The sequence below is a fragment of the Aegilops tauschii genome, chromosome 4 (genome assembly GCF_002575655.3).
Source record: "Aegilops tauschii subsp. strangulata cultivar AL8/78 chromosome 4, Aet v6.0, whole genome shotgun sequence".
NCBI lineage: Eukaryota > Viridiplantae > Streptophyta > Magnoliopsida > Poales > Poaceae > Aegilops > Aegilops tauschii.
In genome coordinates this window covers 428,977,238-428,993,198 of record NC_053038.3, presented here as the reverse complement: position 1 = coordinate 428,993,198, position 15,961 = coordinate 428,977,238, and the positions used below count along the sequence as shown (strand labels likewise).

Sequence of the window (15,961 nt, the reverse complement as noted above, 5' to 3'; positions counted from 1 at the left end):
GGTCTCGCCCGTCAGTTGCGAATGCGTACGAGCACATACAAGCGTCCCGATATCCGTGCCATATATGAGTTGGGTTTGAGAGGTGCCAGACAGCGCGAGCATATGGACGGACTTTGAGGGGGCTGGTTGGGTGATGTTTTTGGTTCCGGGCGGTATCCGATTGTCTGCCCCGATGTTTAGATCTTTGCTAAAAACCGCAAACTGAGCCTAGCTCAAATGGTTAGATTCTTTGTGGTGGAACCAACTCACTAGGATTCAAGCACTCGACTCACTGCTGCTCGCATTTTTTTAGATTTATTTGAGGCTTTCCGGTGATATTTGTTCAGCGGGAGGAGACGTTCCCGTAGACTCAAGATGCTGACTCAGTCTCTCAAAGGTGCTCATAGGGTATGGTGCGTATGTGTTTATTGTGTGTGTGTGTGTATGAGCTCGCCTGCAGTGTGTTTTAAGAGAAAAAAAACTTTGCTAAAGGGCGCTCATAACCAGCGAACGTTCGCCGGTGAGGGTGGCACGACGTTTTAGGTGGCATTTTAGTTTTGAGAGGGTGGATTTTTTCGTAGCGACATGATAGCTTCTTTGTAAAACTACAGTTGTTTGATTTTTGTCGACAACTAAAACTGCCGTCAAATGACGTTGGCTTGCGTCCCCTTCCCCAGCTGTTTTTTTTTTTGCTAAAAGCCTTCTCCCACACTGCTTGTAACCGGGTGTGCACCAGATCTGCGGTCTGCCGCGGGGAAGCCAGGCAGGCAGGCAGCAAAACAGCACAGGGCGTTACGGAAAACGCCGCGAAGACGATACGCTACGCGCAATAGTGAAACAGACGGTTGTTGCGCGCACGACTTCCTTCCTCGAGAAGGGGAGAAGGGGGAGCCCGCCTGCCTGCCTTTGCCTGCCCAGCCCAGCTGCCTGCGTCGCCACCACCGCCACCACCTCCTCCTCCTTCCTCTCCCACTGCCGCCTCCGCTCAGGTGACTCGCCGCGGGGAAGGGAGGCCGACCGGGAGGAGGCTCCGATCCGGGCCTCTGTCTCTCCAAAGGTATCGATGATCTTCGCGCCAGTATTTCCTGCTTCGTTGGGTGTGGGTTTGATTCGCGTGATTCCCCTTCAGCGACCGCTTATCTGGATTCGGCCATGTGTGTGAGGTAGGTTCGTCGGGGGCTGGTTAGGTCGAGCCAAACGCGTCGTGAGGAAGAGGGGATTTCGCATTGGAGAAAATATGAACGTGCAGTATTTGCATTGACCGGTCTGTCGATCTGTTTGTTCCCGTTTCAGCTCACCCCCTTCCCCCCGATTACAATGGGAACCTGCAAAAGCTATGCTTTCGTCTAGAAAAAAATTTAGATCATCTTCTTCTATTAATTCTTCCTAAATTCCCAATTAAGTTGCATTTGTTCCCAAATTACTTGGTAGCGAGGAACTGTTTTGCTCCAATGGTCTGATTATTAACTTGCTAATCTTACTGTCAACTGCAAGATTAGAGGATTCCATCGAAAAGGTGTCAGACTGTCAGCCACCTTTGAGCTTGACCAGCGTAGGTTTTCTCCTGTCTCCGTAGGGGTTTTGGTTGGCAGCTTGTGCTTTTTTGTCCTCGCAGTTCCTAGCTGGAAAACTGTGGGGTGGAACTGTTGGATCTATGACAGCTTGGCTAGAAAAAAGCTGGTCCTGTTGCTGTTAATGATCAGTAATTGGTGCTGAACGTTTGATGGGAAGTGGGATCCTTGGGATTTTTATTTCCTTGGAAACATAGGGAAGGGTCTTGGAGGGTAGCTTAAGAATAAGACACAGCAAGATTTATATAACCATTGCGCTGGACTTTTATTTGTTTGTCACTTCTGCTCTTGTATACTGTACTGTCATTAGTATCTTTGGTGTCTTGATTGCCCTTCTGTTATACATGGACAGTTGAACTTGTGAAGTCTTGATTGCCCTTCTGTTATATCAAAGAAATAGGTGTTCTGTCATCCACTTGTCTGTTCCATTTCCATCATTTCAGTCGTGAAGAGCTTGTCAATATCTTTATGATCGTCCTTTTTTCTTCGTTTTATAAATATAAAGAAAAAAATTCAGCAGTGCAGTTGGTACAATAACAGTTGGTGAAGAAATAAATGATAGTGGAAGCTAGTTGTGAGGATGGGCGCTTTATTGTTCTTTATCCTCAATTAATATGTGAATAGTGGATATTGACATTATTGATGCCAAAATGACCTTATCCCCTTGCACTTTCAGGCCTATTATTTTTCTCAGGAATTGGATTTGGATACACTCTTCAATAATTGTTTTCAGAGGTATGAACATCGAACTTCTTGATATCTTCTTTTGGGGTATGCTACTCATGTGACGGCATTTTATCTAGGTTGTGCTTAAGACTTTTTTTCTTTAATCTTTCAGTTTGGCTTCAAACACTTCAATCTTGTAGGAAGAACATTTGCCTTGTTATGATACTGTGTGCCCCCAACAACAACAGCAGCATATCAATTGTCACGCTATAAACTCTTTTGAAAGTTAATAACTAGGATGAGGTGCAACATGTTTTTTGCATGCAAAAAAGTTCAATGCCAGTAAGCGGTTGGGATCAACTCGCACACATGCTATTCAGATGACCATAACTGTAATTTAAGATGACGCATACTACCTTACTCTAGAGTGTGCAGTGTTCACAGATAAGATTCAGGTCAGGTATCTCAAATTTGTGTGGTTATTTAAGTGATTGGAACTGGTACAGTTCTGTGATGCTAACTATTTTTTTAGAATTACCTTTTTTTCTATTTTTTGTTGACTCTTTGGATGTGGTTATGCAAGTTCTGATTAATAACACATGCTCTTTATTGCAGCAGTCTAGATATTCTCCAATTCAAAAGGAATAACACTCAGCTGAGACAAGCACTATCTCAGCTACTGGGAGGCCTAGATGTCCAAAGTTTTGGAAAGAAGAAATTCATTTGGTACCACCACTCCTACAAGCTCAGCTTCAGCTTCAGATTCTTCAAAAAAGAATGAGAAGACGGTATCACGCTACCTAAGACCTTCTACAGGCTCATGCCATGATTTATGCAAGCATGGACACAGGAATCCTTCTGAAGAAAAGCTTCTGCTTTTAGGAGGGAGAAGAAAGAAACTTCCAACTCATCCAAATAATTTGACACTGCATGGATCAGTTATCTTAGATACACCCAAGGATGTCAGGAACAGAAGAAATATTTCACTAGTCAAGTCGAGTATATCACTGGGTGAAGCTGATCGTGTTGTTCACAAGATAAAATCAGCAGATTTGAGAGGCGCTGCATCATCGGAACACTTGGTCCCACGTATTGCTTTATCAGCTGATCATAAAAATGTGAACTCTGATGGCAGAAAGAAACATCCAATGGTTGCCCAGAGGACTTTGGCTAATCCAAGGCATTCCAGCGGAGTACCCAATATTGATAAAAAAGCAGCAATGCCTGTAAAGGGTTCGAAGTTGCCAGAGAAGACACTGCAGGAAAAAGCTAGAACTGTGGAGAAGGCCACTACTGTCAAGCAACCGTTAGTTAAGAAACCAGCTTCACTTCCTACTAAACTCAACTTGATTAAGAAAGTTCCTGTGTCATCTCAGGCTTCTAATAATCTTGTATCTTCAAAAGATAGAAGTACTCTGAAAGGAAAGCATCCTTCTTCACCAGCAATTATTACTGGCAAGCGCACAAGCAATACTGGTAAGACTGGAAGAAGTTCTATGAGGTCCAGCAATGCAAGTATCAATGGCAAGGAACGCTCAGATGTGCCCAGAACACCATTCTCCACTGAAGACGAGTTTATTGCATCTGTTGAATTACAAGAAGACGATGTGCAAAATTCATGTGTTACAAGCTATAATGTGGAGTCAACAGTAGTGGAGCTGTTTCCAGATGCCACAGAATATGGAGACATTTCTCAAACAGCACCAGAAGAAGAAAGCAGAATAAGTTCAGATGATGACTTGGACATGTCCATAACATCATCGTCTGTCCAATCTGACTTGACTCCTGTTGAAACAGACGAAGAGGATGTGCAAGGTTCATCTATTATAGGCCATCTGGTGGAGTCAGCGCTAACAGAACTATCTTCACATGCCACAGAATATGTAGAAGAATCTCAACCAGCACCAAAAGAAACAAGTAGATTCAGTTTAGAGGATGGTGTGGTGGAAAGTAATGAAGTGAGTGAACCATTGGTCTCTGAACTCCCCGTTGCTGCTGAATTGCAGCTATCATTTGATAATCAGAAACTCAAGACTATGCTCAGTAAACCTGATCTAGAGCATATGCAACCAGAGAAGAATTCCACTAATGGTCGAGCTTCAACGGATGAAGACATCCGAACAGATGATCCAGCTCTCTGCCAGCTACCTAAACAATTAACAGCTGTGCAAAGTGCAGATGTATATGATTCTGCATTAACTGAAAGTAGCTCGGGAATGGAAGCTGATGGAGTGAAAGTCAGTGCTAGTGTGGAGTCTGTAATCACTGAAACTAAGGAGGACATGGGAGCTCATGAAGACCTTCAAGGACCTCCAGAACTGCTTGATGATAAACATGCTGAGGATCCCGAGTATTGCCTCGATTGCACTATAGGAAATGTAGCTGAAAATGTGGAGGCTGCTGAAATTGACGATGTTGGGAATATTAATAGTACATCTCATTGCCAATCAATTTTAGAAACTTCATTCGGTGGTGAACTTCTGGAGCAATCAGAGTCTGTGCTAATTGATTCTAATCTACAAACCGATGAGTTAGCAAGTGTCCATAACAATGACACCTCTGAACAGGATGAACTGAAATCAATGATTGTTGCTCAACAGTTAGAGGAAGAATTATCAGATGATGAGAATTATGAAGAATATGATTATGAGTTAATTGAATTAGATGACTTTGATGCAGAAGATGAAGGAGAAGCAATCAACCCAAATAATGATTCTTCAAAGGCTAAAGGCCAAAGGCTGCAAAGGATCTCATCACTTCACCCAGATGATGCTAGTACCACACCTTACAAATTGAAGTTTAAAAGGGGTAAAATTGTAGAACTCACACCAGACAGTAATGGCCCGAGAAGACTCATATTTAGAAGAAGAGCTGCCAATGAAGTTGCAAATGGTGAAGGTCAGCTAGTGAGAAGGATTTATAAGAGGAATCCTAGAAATAATGGTGTTCCTACTGAGCCTGACTTGGAATCTCCTTCAGTGAAACTGAGGCATCAAGATACACAAGACAAGAAGGATGCGCAGGGGCTATTCAACAATGTAATAGAAGAAACTGCAAGCAAGCTTGTGGAGTCTAGGAAAAGCAAGGTAAAAGCTTTGGTTGGTGCTTTTGAAACGGTGATACTTCTCCAGGACGGCAATCCCACTACACCACAGGCAGGTAACTCACCATACTTAGCTCAAGATGAAGATGAAAAGGCACGGGATGAGCCATTGTAGATTATGCACATCTTACGGAATTGCCAAATTTTCTCATTAATGTTCTGGAATCTTCTTTCTTTTTCCTCCGAAACTGGATTGAGTGAAGAGTATTTTTGTATAGCTTGTGTGTTGCATCTCTTTTAGCGAGAAGTAACATTTGCCCAAAGGTTTGGATTATTACAGTGCATGGCCAAGGGGCTTCATGCAGATAGTGCTTTCAGTTATATTTCAATGTAAATCGATTGAGACACCAAGAAAACAAAACCAAGTGTGCTTTTGTTGGCTTGGATTTGTGAAGTTCTATAATACAAGAGTGTTGGTTTGAAATTTGTTACAAGTATGCTACTCTTAATCTTGGGTTTGAATTTGCTATCCTGGTGGGTGTATTTGTATGTTATTGGCCTTGAGCTGATGCAGGGGAGCTCCTGAACGTGTTCTGTTGCAATGCCTATTTTCTTACAATCCCTGCTTCATCTTGAAGATGTATGCACAGGTAATTCCTTGGTACTTTTCATCATCCACACCCTTCAAACTTTTTTATGTTGATCCTGATACAATGCAATTGCATGTTGGATGCAACTCTACACTCTTATCACTCATCAAACCAAATACGTTTTATAATACAATACATAACTGTTGTGAGACTCATATCGCATTCAAGTCGCACCATTCATTTTGTTTCAAATTTTGTAGAATGGCAATGTCTCAAAAGCAGCATCCACGGGGAGACTTTCCTGTTGATCGTATCTTCTTGGCCTTCTCTCTGATCTTTTTCTCATCCTCGTATTTCCTTTCCCCTGCCATTGACCTTGCTCCTCCAGCAATTTTGTTGATCCTTGTCATTTCCTGATTGTATTCCGCCAGTTGTTTCGCTCTCTTTCTGTCCAACGCAACCTGCAATTTAGCAAGTTCTCAGTTCCTTCAGCCCCATCATTTTGTAAATAATTGTATCATGAATCATGGTAATGATTTGGTTTTGCACATAAGGATTATACCCCCTCTCCCCCGCAAATAAAATAATTAATAATAACAATGAAAAACACAGTGCCCTATTCTTCTAAAAAAAGAGAAACATGCTGCTCTGCTCTATCAAATTATGCTTTCGAATCAACAAAAACCTCTTTCTGTTCTTTTTGGCGCTTGGCCTTCACCTTCTTCTCAGTCTCCCACTCAGCTATGGTTTCCATCATCTTTTCGTACCTAAATTTGGCGGTTATGTTAGCTGTAGCCGCATCAAATAATCAGCAAAAACTGAAATATTTATACTCACTCCTCCCTGACTCTAGCAAGCCTTTCCTTCTCCCATGCATCAGCCTTGGTTTGTGTGCCGGCAATAGTGGTTACTCCAGCTGTGCCATCGTCGTTCCGCCTAGACTGATACGATGTTGCTGGCCTGACAGCGGTTGGTACCCTCTGAACTGCCTGCTCCTGCTCAAACCTCTTGCTTCCTTTCTTCTCTGGTGATTTTCTGGAGGATCCTGGAGCCTTTTTTGCTCCCACAGAAGAATCATGCATCTTTGGTGGAAGTGGCAATGGCACCTTTTGGTCTGAACCCGTGCCTCCGGGCTTCCTCTGCTCTGGTTTCAGCGGCCTCCTTACCGATATGTTGGCTGAAACGATAATGCGATGCGACATTGTTATAAGAGGTTTTAGTACAGTAGAAGTGACAAGGGATTGTGTTAAGTGGGCAGTAGATAAGAATACCTGGTCCCTCGTCAGCATCTTCTGCACGCTCTTTGGCACTGAACCATCTTGAGATCTTGCTGCCTCCTGTAGGCTTTCTCATGCTTTCACCTCTCTTGGTTGGCGGCTGAACAGGGCTGGCCTTCTGCTTCTCTTCTTCTGCTGCGATTGCATATGCTGCCGCGGCAATTGTGGCTGCGAATATAGCGTTGTATTCGTCGCCGCTATCCATTTGTGCTGGAAGGTGGCAATGCCAGTCAGGTTCTTTGTTCCTTTTTTTTTTGTTTGTTTGGTTCATCATGATGGATTTGTTTCTTCTAACGAAAATTCAGTTCGGCGCGAAGTCAATTAGGAAAAATCTATAGCTGGTTTCTGGCACGAATCTGTTTGAAGAGTAGTTTCCTTGCTCATAGCATCTGAATATCTGATGGTTCCATAATTTATGTTTTACAGTGTGGATTAACTGATTGATCATAGTGTTATAGGATAGGAATATAAGTGGAATGTACTTCTTACTGAACAAAAATAAGATAACAATAATGTTTTTTTCGAATTATGTTTATTAAGCTGAAACTTTCAGGAGCCGAGTTTATTTTGAATTATGTTTATTATGCTCAGCCTGAAAGAGCAAATCTGATCACATACCTCTTCCAGGAGCCGAGTTTTCTTGTGGCAGTATTGTAGAAGCTTCCCGGCTACCTTTGTCTCTCTTCTCTACGCCAGAAAACTGAACCCTACAAAAGGATGATCTAAGAACAAGTAAAGTAGAATAAAAGGGAAGGATCAACTAATATGTTGTGCTTGGAAAAGTTTGAAGCCCTCGAACGACGAAGACAATAAGAACGTAAAATATTTTTTGAGAGTAGAAAAACACAAAAGCTGTCGTTTATAAAAGAGGTTGGCATGGAGAAGAAGCTCACAGTTAATCAGCCAAACAGAGAAGGGAAAAGATCCAAAGCTTTCAGATGCTGCCCGCACGCGGTTCTTTACCTCAGCGCCTTCGAATCGCTGTCCATGGCGCGCAATGTATTTGTAGAGAAGAAGCAGCTCCAAGGGGCACCAAGCCTTGCATTTAACTATGGCTTGCTTGTATTTGGAGGTGGTGAGGATGAGAGGGGGGAGATGGTTGGAAGAGGGCAAGGAAACTGTTGTCTTGGAGGCAGGCAAAGAGCATATGTATTGGAGCCTTCGAGATGGGATTGCTTTACCTTCGTGGAAGCCTTCAAGAATCCATCCCCTTTTGGGTTTGCGCTGCCCTCCAGGAAGAATCCCACCTTCTGCCTTCGGCTCAAGTCAAATATGACAGCTAGCCTAGGAATGACAGCTTTCCTTAATGCAAATTAGCATCTTCTCGTGCATTACCCCTGCCTAATTATGCCGGATACTCGTGCTCTGCACATAGCTAATTGGCCACTTTCTTTGGATAATGGAATCTAATTTTTCTTTTTTACCGTTTCATATCGCGAGTGCTGGATCCGATCTACTCCCTCCGTTCCTAAATATTTGTCTTTCTACATATTTCAACAAGTGACTACATACGGAGCAAAACGAGTGAATCTACACTCTAAAATATGTCTACATACATCCGTATGTGGTAGTCCATTTGTAATGTCTAGAAAGACAAATATTTAGGAACGGAGGAGTACAATGGTTGCTTGATGCCAGATTTGCCACTTTGCGCTTTCTTGGTGCGGCAGGTAGGATCCTATTAGCTAGAAAGGGAAAAGTTGATGATGTGCTACGTTCTGTCCCAAGAAGGGGCTCCAATTTCCAACTTCCAAGATTTTGTTCTAGGCTTCTAGCAAAAGAGCTACCAGGTTACAAAATGCAGAGCAAACTCTCGTCACCTTTGCACCAGACGATGCACGCATACGACCAATAGACCAAAAGAAAAGCGACAAGCCACGACATTTAGTGTACCCTTGTAACTTGTAAGTCCTTGTGATATTTTTATTTACTTTGCAAGTAGGAGATGAAATTAGCTCATGATACACACTGCCAATTGTCATCAACAATTTCTAAACTTTGTATAACCGTAGTGAAATATCATCCAATATCTTTGGATTAGGGATGCAGGAGCGGAGCAGCTCTGCTCTGTGTGCTGAGGCCAACGATACCACCTCTCTAGGATCCAAAGGAGTGTCTAGAGGGGGGAGGGGGGGGGGAGGGGGGGCGGTGAATAGACAACTAGCACGAGCCAGTGACCAATTTTAACATGTTTGACATTTAGGTAGATTTTCGCAAAGGCTAGGGTAGTACAAGCACACCTTACACCATACATTTCTAGAATATAGACAACGGAATGTTAAAAAAAATATGCAAGTGCAAGAATGTAAGGAGTAGAGTTTAGGAGATTCTTAAACGCAATAGTGACACAAAAGATTTGTCCCGTGGTTCCAATAGGTGGTGATATCGTACGTCCACATTGATGGCAAGCTTCGATCTCAAAAGATCGCGATTGCGAGATTCCATGGAGGAATCGAGTCCACGACATTTAATGTACCCTTGTAAGTCATTGTGATATTTTTACTTTGCAAGTAGGAGATGAAATTAGCTCATGATACACACAGCCAATTGTCATCAACAAGTTCTAAACTTTGTACACCGTAGTAACATATCATGAAACACCCCCCCCCCCCCCCATAACAGAGTTCGAATGCGCGACAGTTCATACTATAGTCGGGAAACGAGCTCTTTGCAACTCGTCCGAGCAGATTACCTATCTAAACTTATAGGAGAAGCAAGTTCAAAGTCCTTGGATTAGGGATGCAGGAGCGGAGCAGCTCTGTACGCTGAGGCCAAATCCAAAGATATTGATGCCATGCATGCTACCACCTCTCACCTCGGGTGGAAATGGAAAGGTGACAACCTAGTGCCCATCAGTAGAAAGAATAGAGAATTTAGCAACTTCTAATTTTGTGGTGGGTCCCATCTATATTTGCAAACTTAGAACCAATGTCAAATTTTGACGTTTCAGACTACATCAAAATTTTAGCAATATATAACTTTTTGTATGAAATTTCCAATCTATTCATCCTCAATCATGACAGTACAAAAAACATTAGAGGTAATAAAAATGACAACCAGGTCCATGGACCACTAGCGACGACTACAATCACTGAAGCGAGCAGAAGGCGCGCCGCCGTCATTGTCCCTTCCTCGCTGAAGCCGACAAAACTCGTTATAGTAGACAATAAGTTTTCGCAATATCACACTAGCCTACGTATTCTCGGCCAAGATGTCAAGGGTAGTTTGAAATCAGCAGGAGTGACTTGGCGTGACGCTAGACTTCATGCACTATATAACTTCTTCAAACCACCTTAAGCCAAAGTAAAGGGTCGACGCCCTAGAGCCGTAATCATCACCGTTGAACCCTTAAATAGATCTGAAGCATTTGACATCAAATCTCGCCATCACGCACGTGTGACGAGAAACACTAACCTCATCACCTCAAGGAGACAATAGGTATTATGTTATGATCCAAATTCAAGTATAAAGATAAATGATAACTTCTGACCAGCGAGCGGACCGAGGCCCGTCGCCGGTAGGCTTGGGCCTACGTATCAATACTGACTTAGGTCACCTGTGTTAAATATATCCTTTGTAAGCCGCCGCACGGGATGAGTTGATCAGTTATAAATCCCCCGACGTTTGTAACCTTCCCCGATATAGTGAAGTTTTGCTGGCTGCCCCCCGTGGTTTTTCCCCCTTCGTGTTGGAGGGGTTTTCCACGTTAAATCTTGTGTCTCCTGCTTGTTTTCGTTCTTCTCGTGTTGTTTTGCCCATCATATCTCTAACAATAGGAATCTGCATCGGAGCTTAGTGGACTACATTCAGGAGACGAACTCGAGGAGGACCGGAGTTTGGAAGACAAACTCAAAGAAGAAGCGCTAAAAAACCCTAACCCTAACTACTAGAGAAGCGGAGGCATCGGGATTCCCCTCCCCGCGATGGGCCATCAAAGCGTCAAGCAAAGGGGAGGCGAATCCACATACTTATCGATGAAGCTTGGAGGTGAGAGTTTCCCTAGCTATCGAGGGAAAGGTTTGGATACTATATACTATCCAAGGACTTCGAAGTTGTTTGTTGGAGAAGTTCAGATAGGTGGCGTGCTTCAGTGCTTGGACAAGCTGTATAGTTTTCCTTTCGCCAAGTATGGTACAAATTGCTATGCATTAAAAGTTTACTAGACGAGGGGCATTTATGGATTGTGTCATAGTTGTACAAGTTTCAAAGTTTGGAATCTTACAATTTATATGGAGATATTGAGAGGCTTTTAAATATATAGGAATAAACGAAGATGCACAAAGGTTTCAGAGTGATGGGATGTCATCACTGAAGACGACACCATTTCAACGTTTTCATAACCACAACTACCAGATAAGGCGGGACGTTGCCGCGATGCGAAGAGGAGCTTTATATTTTCTCAACCCACACTTGGTTTTGACATACCTTTCGATAGCTCCCACTCGACCTCATCCCATCAATAGTCTTCCTCGCTCGCGGCGAACAACACTGCAACCCCTCGTCATCCTTTTCCTAACTCATATCCTAACTCAGTTGTAGCCATCGCTGGTCCTATATCCGTCCATGGTCATCCCGATTTCGGTGGCCGACAACTCATCACTTCATTGAGTCTAACCACTCCGAAGATGACATCTACCTTGAGCGGCGGCTCCGGCTCACAAATAACATCAGTAATTGCCTCCCTCGGCTTCCGTGCCATTGCCTGTACCTTGACTGGCGACTCCGGCTCGCAAACTAATAACTCCTGCTCGCAAACTAGTCATTCAGGGAAGCTTCAACTCGAATTTAAGATAATTACAGTTGCATTTACTATGGAAGATAAACAAATATCTCAGTGTATTTGTTTTGGAAGAATAGTAGATAGTTTAAAGCCTTCTTGGAGAAACTTCAGATTCAACTCCTATATTTGAAATGGAATCAAAAGAAACCTGAGGTAAACGGAAGATAGATGTTCGGTGGGGCCCACTGTAAAGAGAGATAGAGAAACGGAAAAAGGGATAAGGCACGCTCCCCCTTCTCCGCCCCCTCACCGGAGGCGACTCGCGCGCGAGCTTCTCTGTTGGGGACGGCGAGGCCTCGGCTTCGATTGATTCCCCTCCATTCCCGCAGCCTCATCTCCACCCATCACCCTAGCTACGCGCATCGACATCAACCTTTTCTCTTCCTTTCTCCTCGCGTGGGCGAGCCCTAGCGCGGGTTCATTCTCGGCGCGGCGGCGCTGCGAGCCCTTCCCGCCGGAAGTTCGCCAGTGCGGTGGGCGCGGCTGCCGGTTCTGCCTCAAAGGTGCTCCGTCCACTGCTCGAGTTTGGTGATTGAAATCCCCGCATCCCATTTGCATTTGGCGCGGGTATGGCTGCGGTTTGGAGCGGCTGCAGCACAAGCCGCGGTTCCTTCAGCCAGGAGCTGCCCCGGCGTAGCGCGAAGGGCGGCCAGGGCACGAGAGTCCGTCCAGCGACCGGCGGCCGGAGCAGAGGTGACGCCCGTCCGGTAAGCGGCGGCGCGGTGACGGCGAGAGGGGCGCGTGTTTGCAGAGCGGCTCCGTGCGTCCTCGAATCTGATGTCACCGGCAAGGAGGAGTCCGACTTGGGGGTTCGGGGCGTGGAAGATGAGCGACCTGGTGCTGCTGGTTTCGATTACCACCAGAGGCACGGGCTCCGGCGCCGTCCGGCGAGGCCGGCTGCCGTGGAGAAGGACCCTGTGGGCGCGAGAAGCGTGCCATCAGCGTCAGCTTCAGAGCCGGCGGATAAATTCGAGCGTGAGGGATCAAGGCTGCACTTCCTGGAAGAGAGGGATGAGGAATTGCTGTCCAGAAGGTTGATGAAGCTGAGCCAGTTCAACAAGGTCAGGAGTGCCATAGAGCTGTTTGATTCAATGCTGGCGTCTGGCCTTCAGCCCAACTCGCACGCCTGTAACTCCCTTTTGGCCAGTTTTGTCCGCAGAGGTTCCTCCATGGACGCCATGAAGATGTATGAGTTCATGAAGGGGAAAGGATTGGCAACTGGCCATACATACACCTTGATACTCAAGGCTGTTGCGAGGACCGAGGGCTATATGTCTGCCTTGCAAATGTTCAGTGAGATTGAAGAGTGCGCTGAATCGAGGGAAACCCTTGATGTGATTGTGTACAACACTATGATATCTGCATGCGGAAGAGCGAAAGACTGGAGGCAAGTGGAGAAACTGTGGGGAAGGCTAGCAGAGAACTCTTTAAGTGGGACTTTGATGACTTATGATTTGTTGGTTAGCACATTTGTGCAATGTGGACAGTCTGAGTTAGTTATTGCTGCTTATGAGGAAATGCTCCGCGACGGGCTTGATCCAAGTGAAGACATAATGAAGGCCATCATTGCCTCGTGCACCAAAGAAGGGAGGTGGGAGTTTGCGCTGGCCACATTTAGGAGAATGTTGAGTGCTGGCATGAAGCCCAATATCATTGTGTTTAACTCGGTTATCAACTCACTTGGAAAGGCTGGTGAAGACGAGCTCGCCTTTAGGATGTACCATCTTCTAACATCTTCAGAACTTGAGCCTGATCAATATACATGGAGCGCATTGCTGTCAGCGTTGTATAGGTCTGGTCGATGCTGGGACGCCCTAGAGCTTTTCCAAGGAATTAAATCCAAGCATCCATCTGTCTTAAACAGTCATCTCTACAATATAGCTTTGATGTCTTGTGAAAGACTTGGTCAATGGGAGCATGCTTTGCAATTGTTGTGGATGATGGAAAAAAGCGGACTGCAAATTTCAGCCGTCTCTTACAATCACGTGATACGTGCTTGTGAGGTTGCTTGTGAGCCAAAAGTTGCTCTGAAAGTATACCGGCGTATGACTCATGAAAGGTGCTCACCAGACACATTCACACATTTATCTGTTATAAGAGCTTGCATTTGGGGATCTCTTTGGGACGAAGTAGAGGATATACTGGAGGTACTATTTTGTTCTTTGTTGTTTTATTTCTGTTGAACTAGCTGGTAATGATTTTGAATTTCCCATAGCATTACTATGGACTACTCTAGTGTTCTAGTGTCTAAACATTTGGTGCTTCGATTCTCAGTTCTTCAAAGCTACATTACCATTATGGAAAAGTTGCAATCTCCCAGGGTCAATTGACTAAGAAAATCAACACTGTTAAGCTGAGATATAAGTCTGTTGTCTGCTGTAGTAAGGTTCTTCCATACTGAGAGTGAGCAGCAAGTTTCAGGAGTATGGGTTATATCAAATGAAAATCTTAAGTAGCTTCTTGCCTAGGCTTTGATTTTCGTAGTCTTTGTTCGCAATATGAAAGGAAGTCCTCTCACATATAACTGTGTGAGTGCTTATATTTCTAGAATTTGTTGTTCCAAGTGGACTTCTGTTCTTTGCACAAATGAAATTCACTTCGATACACATGGCTTTATTTTCTACTTAACTGTTTGGCGTGCACATTTGCTAGCCTAAAAGAACTGATACATTGCATGGTCATAAGTTACAATTGAATTAAACCTTTAATGAAGTTTTGACTTGACATTTTGGCTATGCCTACTGGATATCAGCAGTAACCATCATATATGTAACCATTTAAGCTAACCGTTCGAGATTTGCCACTCACGTTTTTGATTTGGTCAAACTTGACCGCAGTTTTGGTTCTTTAGAATCACCATTCATTTCCATACTGAATAGTTCTGAACATTGCAGGAGGTCGCTCCAGATTCTTCGATCTACAACACGGTCATACACGGGCTTTGTTTGCGTGACAAGATCAGATTAGCCAGGAGGGTGTACACAAAAATGCGGAGCATTGGGCTAACACCAGATGGCAAGACAAGGTCGTTCATGCTGCAGCACATCACGTCAGCAGAGTAGCCCTAGCACTAGCTTTTTGCTGTACAGATCTGAACGTGCAATGCAATCACATATGTAACCTACCTACTATCACTACACTTAAACAAGCATTTTCTTAACTTGTTTGAGTAAAGATACACGTTAAAGCTGAAATGGTTATGCTGGCGCATTTTATGTTCACTGTAATGGGACGAATATGGTCAAACAAACGCGAGGAATAAGCTGTTTGATATCAGCAGTCTACCGGTCGGTCGAATTCTGTTATAGTGCTCTATGCTTCTGTCTTGACTATCCCAATGATTTCAGTCGAACGAAGCAGTGAACCCAATGTGTGCTCTGTAGTCGGAAAATGTACTGTCCAGTGTCCACCTAACTGGTTGCTTTTGCTCGCTTTCATATTTTGGGAAACTATGAATTTCTTTTACATGTACATCGGTGTACGAAGTGTGTGTCTGTAATTTTTGTTCTAACCTTATACAGATTACTATGATGTGCAGAAAAAAGAAGGGAAAATTAGGTTTGTGGCACTATCCATCTCCGGTTCAAATTATGGATGTGCCACCAACTCGAGCGAAGAAATTGGACTGAAGCCTGTGTGTGACGATAGCCTAAGTTTTTGTCAAGTCTTCACCTCGTTGTCGCCTCCCATAACTCATTTCTTTCTATGTGAGACCCGTCACTTTGCCACATCATTAATAATGGATAGGAGACTCGTTTGACCCAATTCTATCCATGCGGGCCTTACCAATTGGGGGTGGGTGAAAGAAAACTCACTCCCGTCCATTCCATCCAGTCCATTGAGGCGCATGGTGACATTAATTAACAAAATCCACCTAGGGGATTAGGATGCACTTTCAATTTTCCTCATTTTGGTAATCGATTACAATATAGATCAAATCGTCGCACAAAATGTAATCATGATCTTGAGAATCATATGCCGTATCCACTCTTCTAGGTATATGGGACATTACCTCCTCAATGCCAATTGTGCCCTATGCAGTATACAAGTTTTCA

General features: G+C 44.1%; 3 protein-coding genes across 8 annotated transcripts; 2 read left to right on the top strand and 1 right to left on the bottom strand.

Moving 5' to 3' along the window:
- Nucleotides 1-707: 707 nt before the first annotated feature.
- On the top strand, nucleotides 708-5,743 carry LOC109784627 (uncharacterized). 2 transcript variants are annotated; one of them, XM_020343222.4, is made up of 3 exons: nucleotides 708-1,036; nucleotides 2,227-2,285; nucleotides 2,835-5,743. In XM_020343222.4, exon 3 carries the CDS (start codon nucleotides 2,909-2,911, stop codon nucleotides 5,432-5,434), a length of 2,526 nt encoding a protein of 841 aa, XP_020198811.1. In that variant the 5' UTR covers nucleotides 708-1,036; nucleotides 2,227-2,285; nucleotides 2,835-2,908; the 3' UTR covers nucleotides 5,435-5,743. The 2 variants fall into 2 exon arrangements, with proteins under 2 accessions (XP_020198811.1, XP_020198810.1); XM_020343221.4 differs by having other exon boundaries at nucleotides 739-1,036; nucleotides 2,832-5,743.
- A 170-nt stretch (nucleotides 5,744-5,913) lies between these two features.
- LOC109784628 (uncharacterized) lies at nucleotides 5,914-8,497 on the bottom strand. 5 transcript variants are annotated; one of them, XM_020343224.4, is made up of 6 exons: nucleotides 8,090-8,497; nucleotides 7,745-7,833; nucleotides 7,121-7,336; nucleotides 6,687-7,026; nucleotides 6,568-6,616; nucleotides 5,914-6,310 (listed from the first exon to the last, which is right to left on the bottom strand). In XM_020343224.4, exons 1-6 carry the CDS (start codon nucleotides 8,113-8,115, stop codon nucleotides 6,122-6,124), a joined length of 909 nt encoding a protein of 302 aa, XP_020198813.1. In that variant the 5' UTR covers nucleotides 8,116-8,497; the 3' UTR covers nucleotides 5,914-6,121. The 5 variants fall into 5 exon arrangements, with proteins under 5 accessions (XP_020198813.1, XP_020198812.1, XP_073352966.1 ...); XM_020343223.4 differs by having other exon boundaries at nucleotides 6,535-6,616; nucleotides 8,090-8,487; XM_073496865.1 differs by having other exon boundaries at nucleotides 6,535-6,616; nucleotides 7,745-7,826; nucleotides 8,090-8,269.
- Nucleotides 8,498-12,074: 3,577 nt separating this feature from the next.
- LOC109784626 (pentatricopeptide repeat-containing protein At3g29290) lies at nucleotides 12,075-15,100 on the top strand. Its single transcript, XM_020343220.4, has 2 exons — nucleotides 12,075-14,053; nucleotides 14,801-15,100. The coding sequence occupies exons 1-2, from the start codon at nucleotides 12,476-12,478 to the stop codon at nucleotides 14,966-14,968; spliced, it is 1,746 nt and encodes a 581-aa protein (XP_020198809.1). The 5' UTR covers nucleotides 12,075-12,475; the 3' UTR covers nucleotides 14,969-15,100.
- The last annotated feature ends 861 nt before the right edge of the window (nucleotides 15,101-15,961 follow it).

What these genes read in the sequence shown, in the direction of transcription:
- LOC109784627 (XM_020343222.4), top strand. Translation starts at nt 2,909, where the DNA reads ATGTCCAAAGTTTTGGAAAGAAGAAATTCATTTGGTACCACCACTCCT.
- LOC109784628 (XM_020343223.4), bottom strand. Translation starts at nt 8,115, where the DNA reads ATGGACAGCGATTCGAAGGCGCTGAG. An exon ending in AGCGATTCGAAGGCGCTGAG is followed by an intron (nt 7,834 to 8,089) that starts GTAAAGAACCGC and finishes ATCCTTTTGTAG; the next exon opens with GGTTCAGTTTTCTGGCGTAG. An exon ending in GCCAAAAAGAACAGAAAGAG is followed by an intron (nt 6,311 to 6,534) that starts GTTTTTGTTGAT and finishes GCTAAATTGCAG; the next exon opens with GTTGCGTTGGACAGAAAGAG.
- LOC109784626 (XM_020343220.4), top strand. Translation starts at nt 12,476, where the DNA reads ATGGCTGCGGTTTGGAGCGGCTGCAGCACAAGCCGCGGTTCCTTCAGC. An exon ending in AAGTAGAGGATATACTGGAG is followed by an intron (nt 14,054 to 14,800) that starts GTACTATTTTGT and finishes TGAACATTGCAG; the next exon opens with GAGGTCGCTCCAGATTCTTC.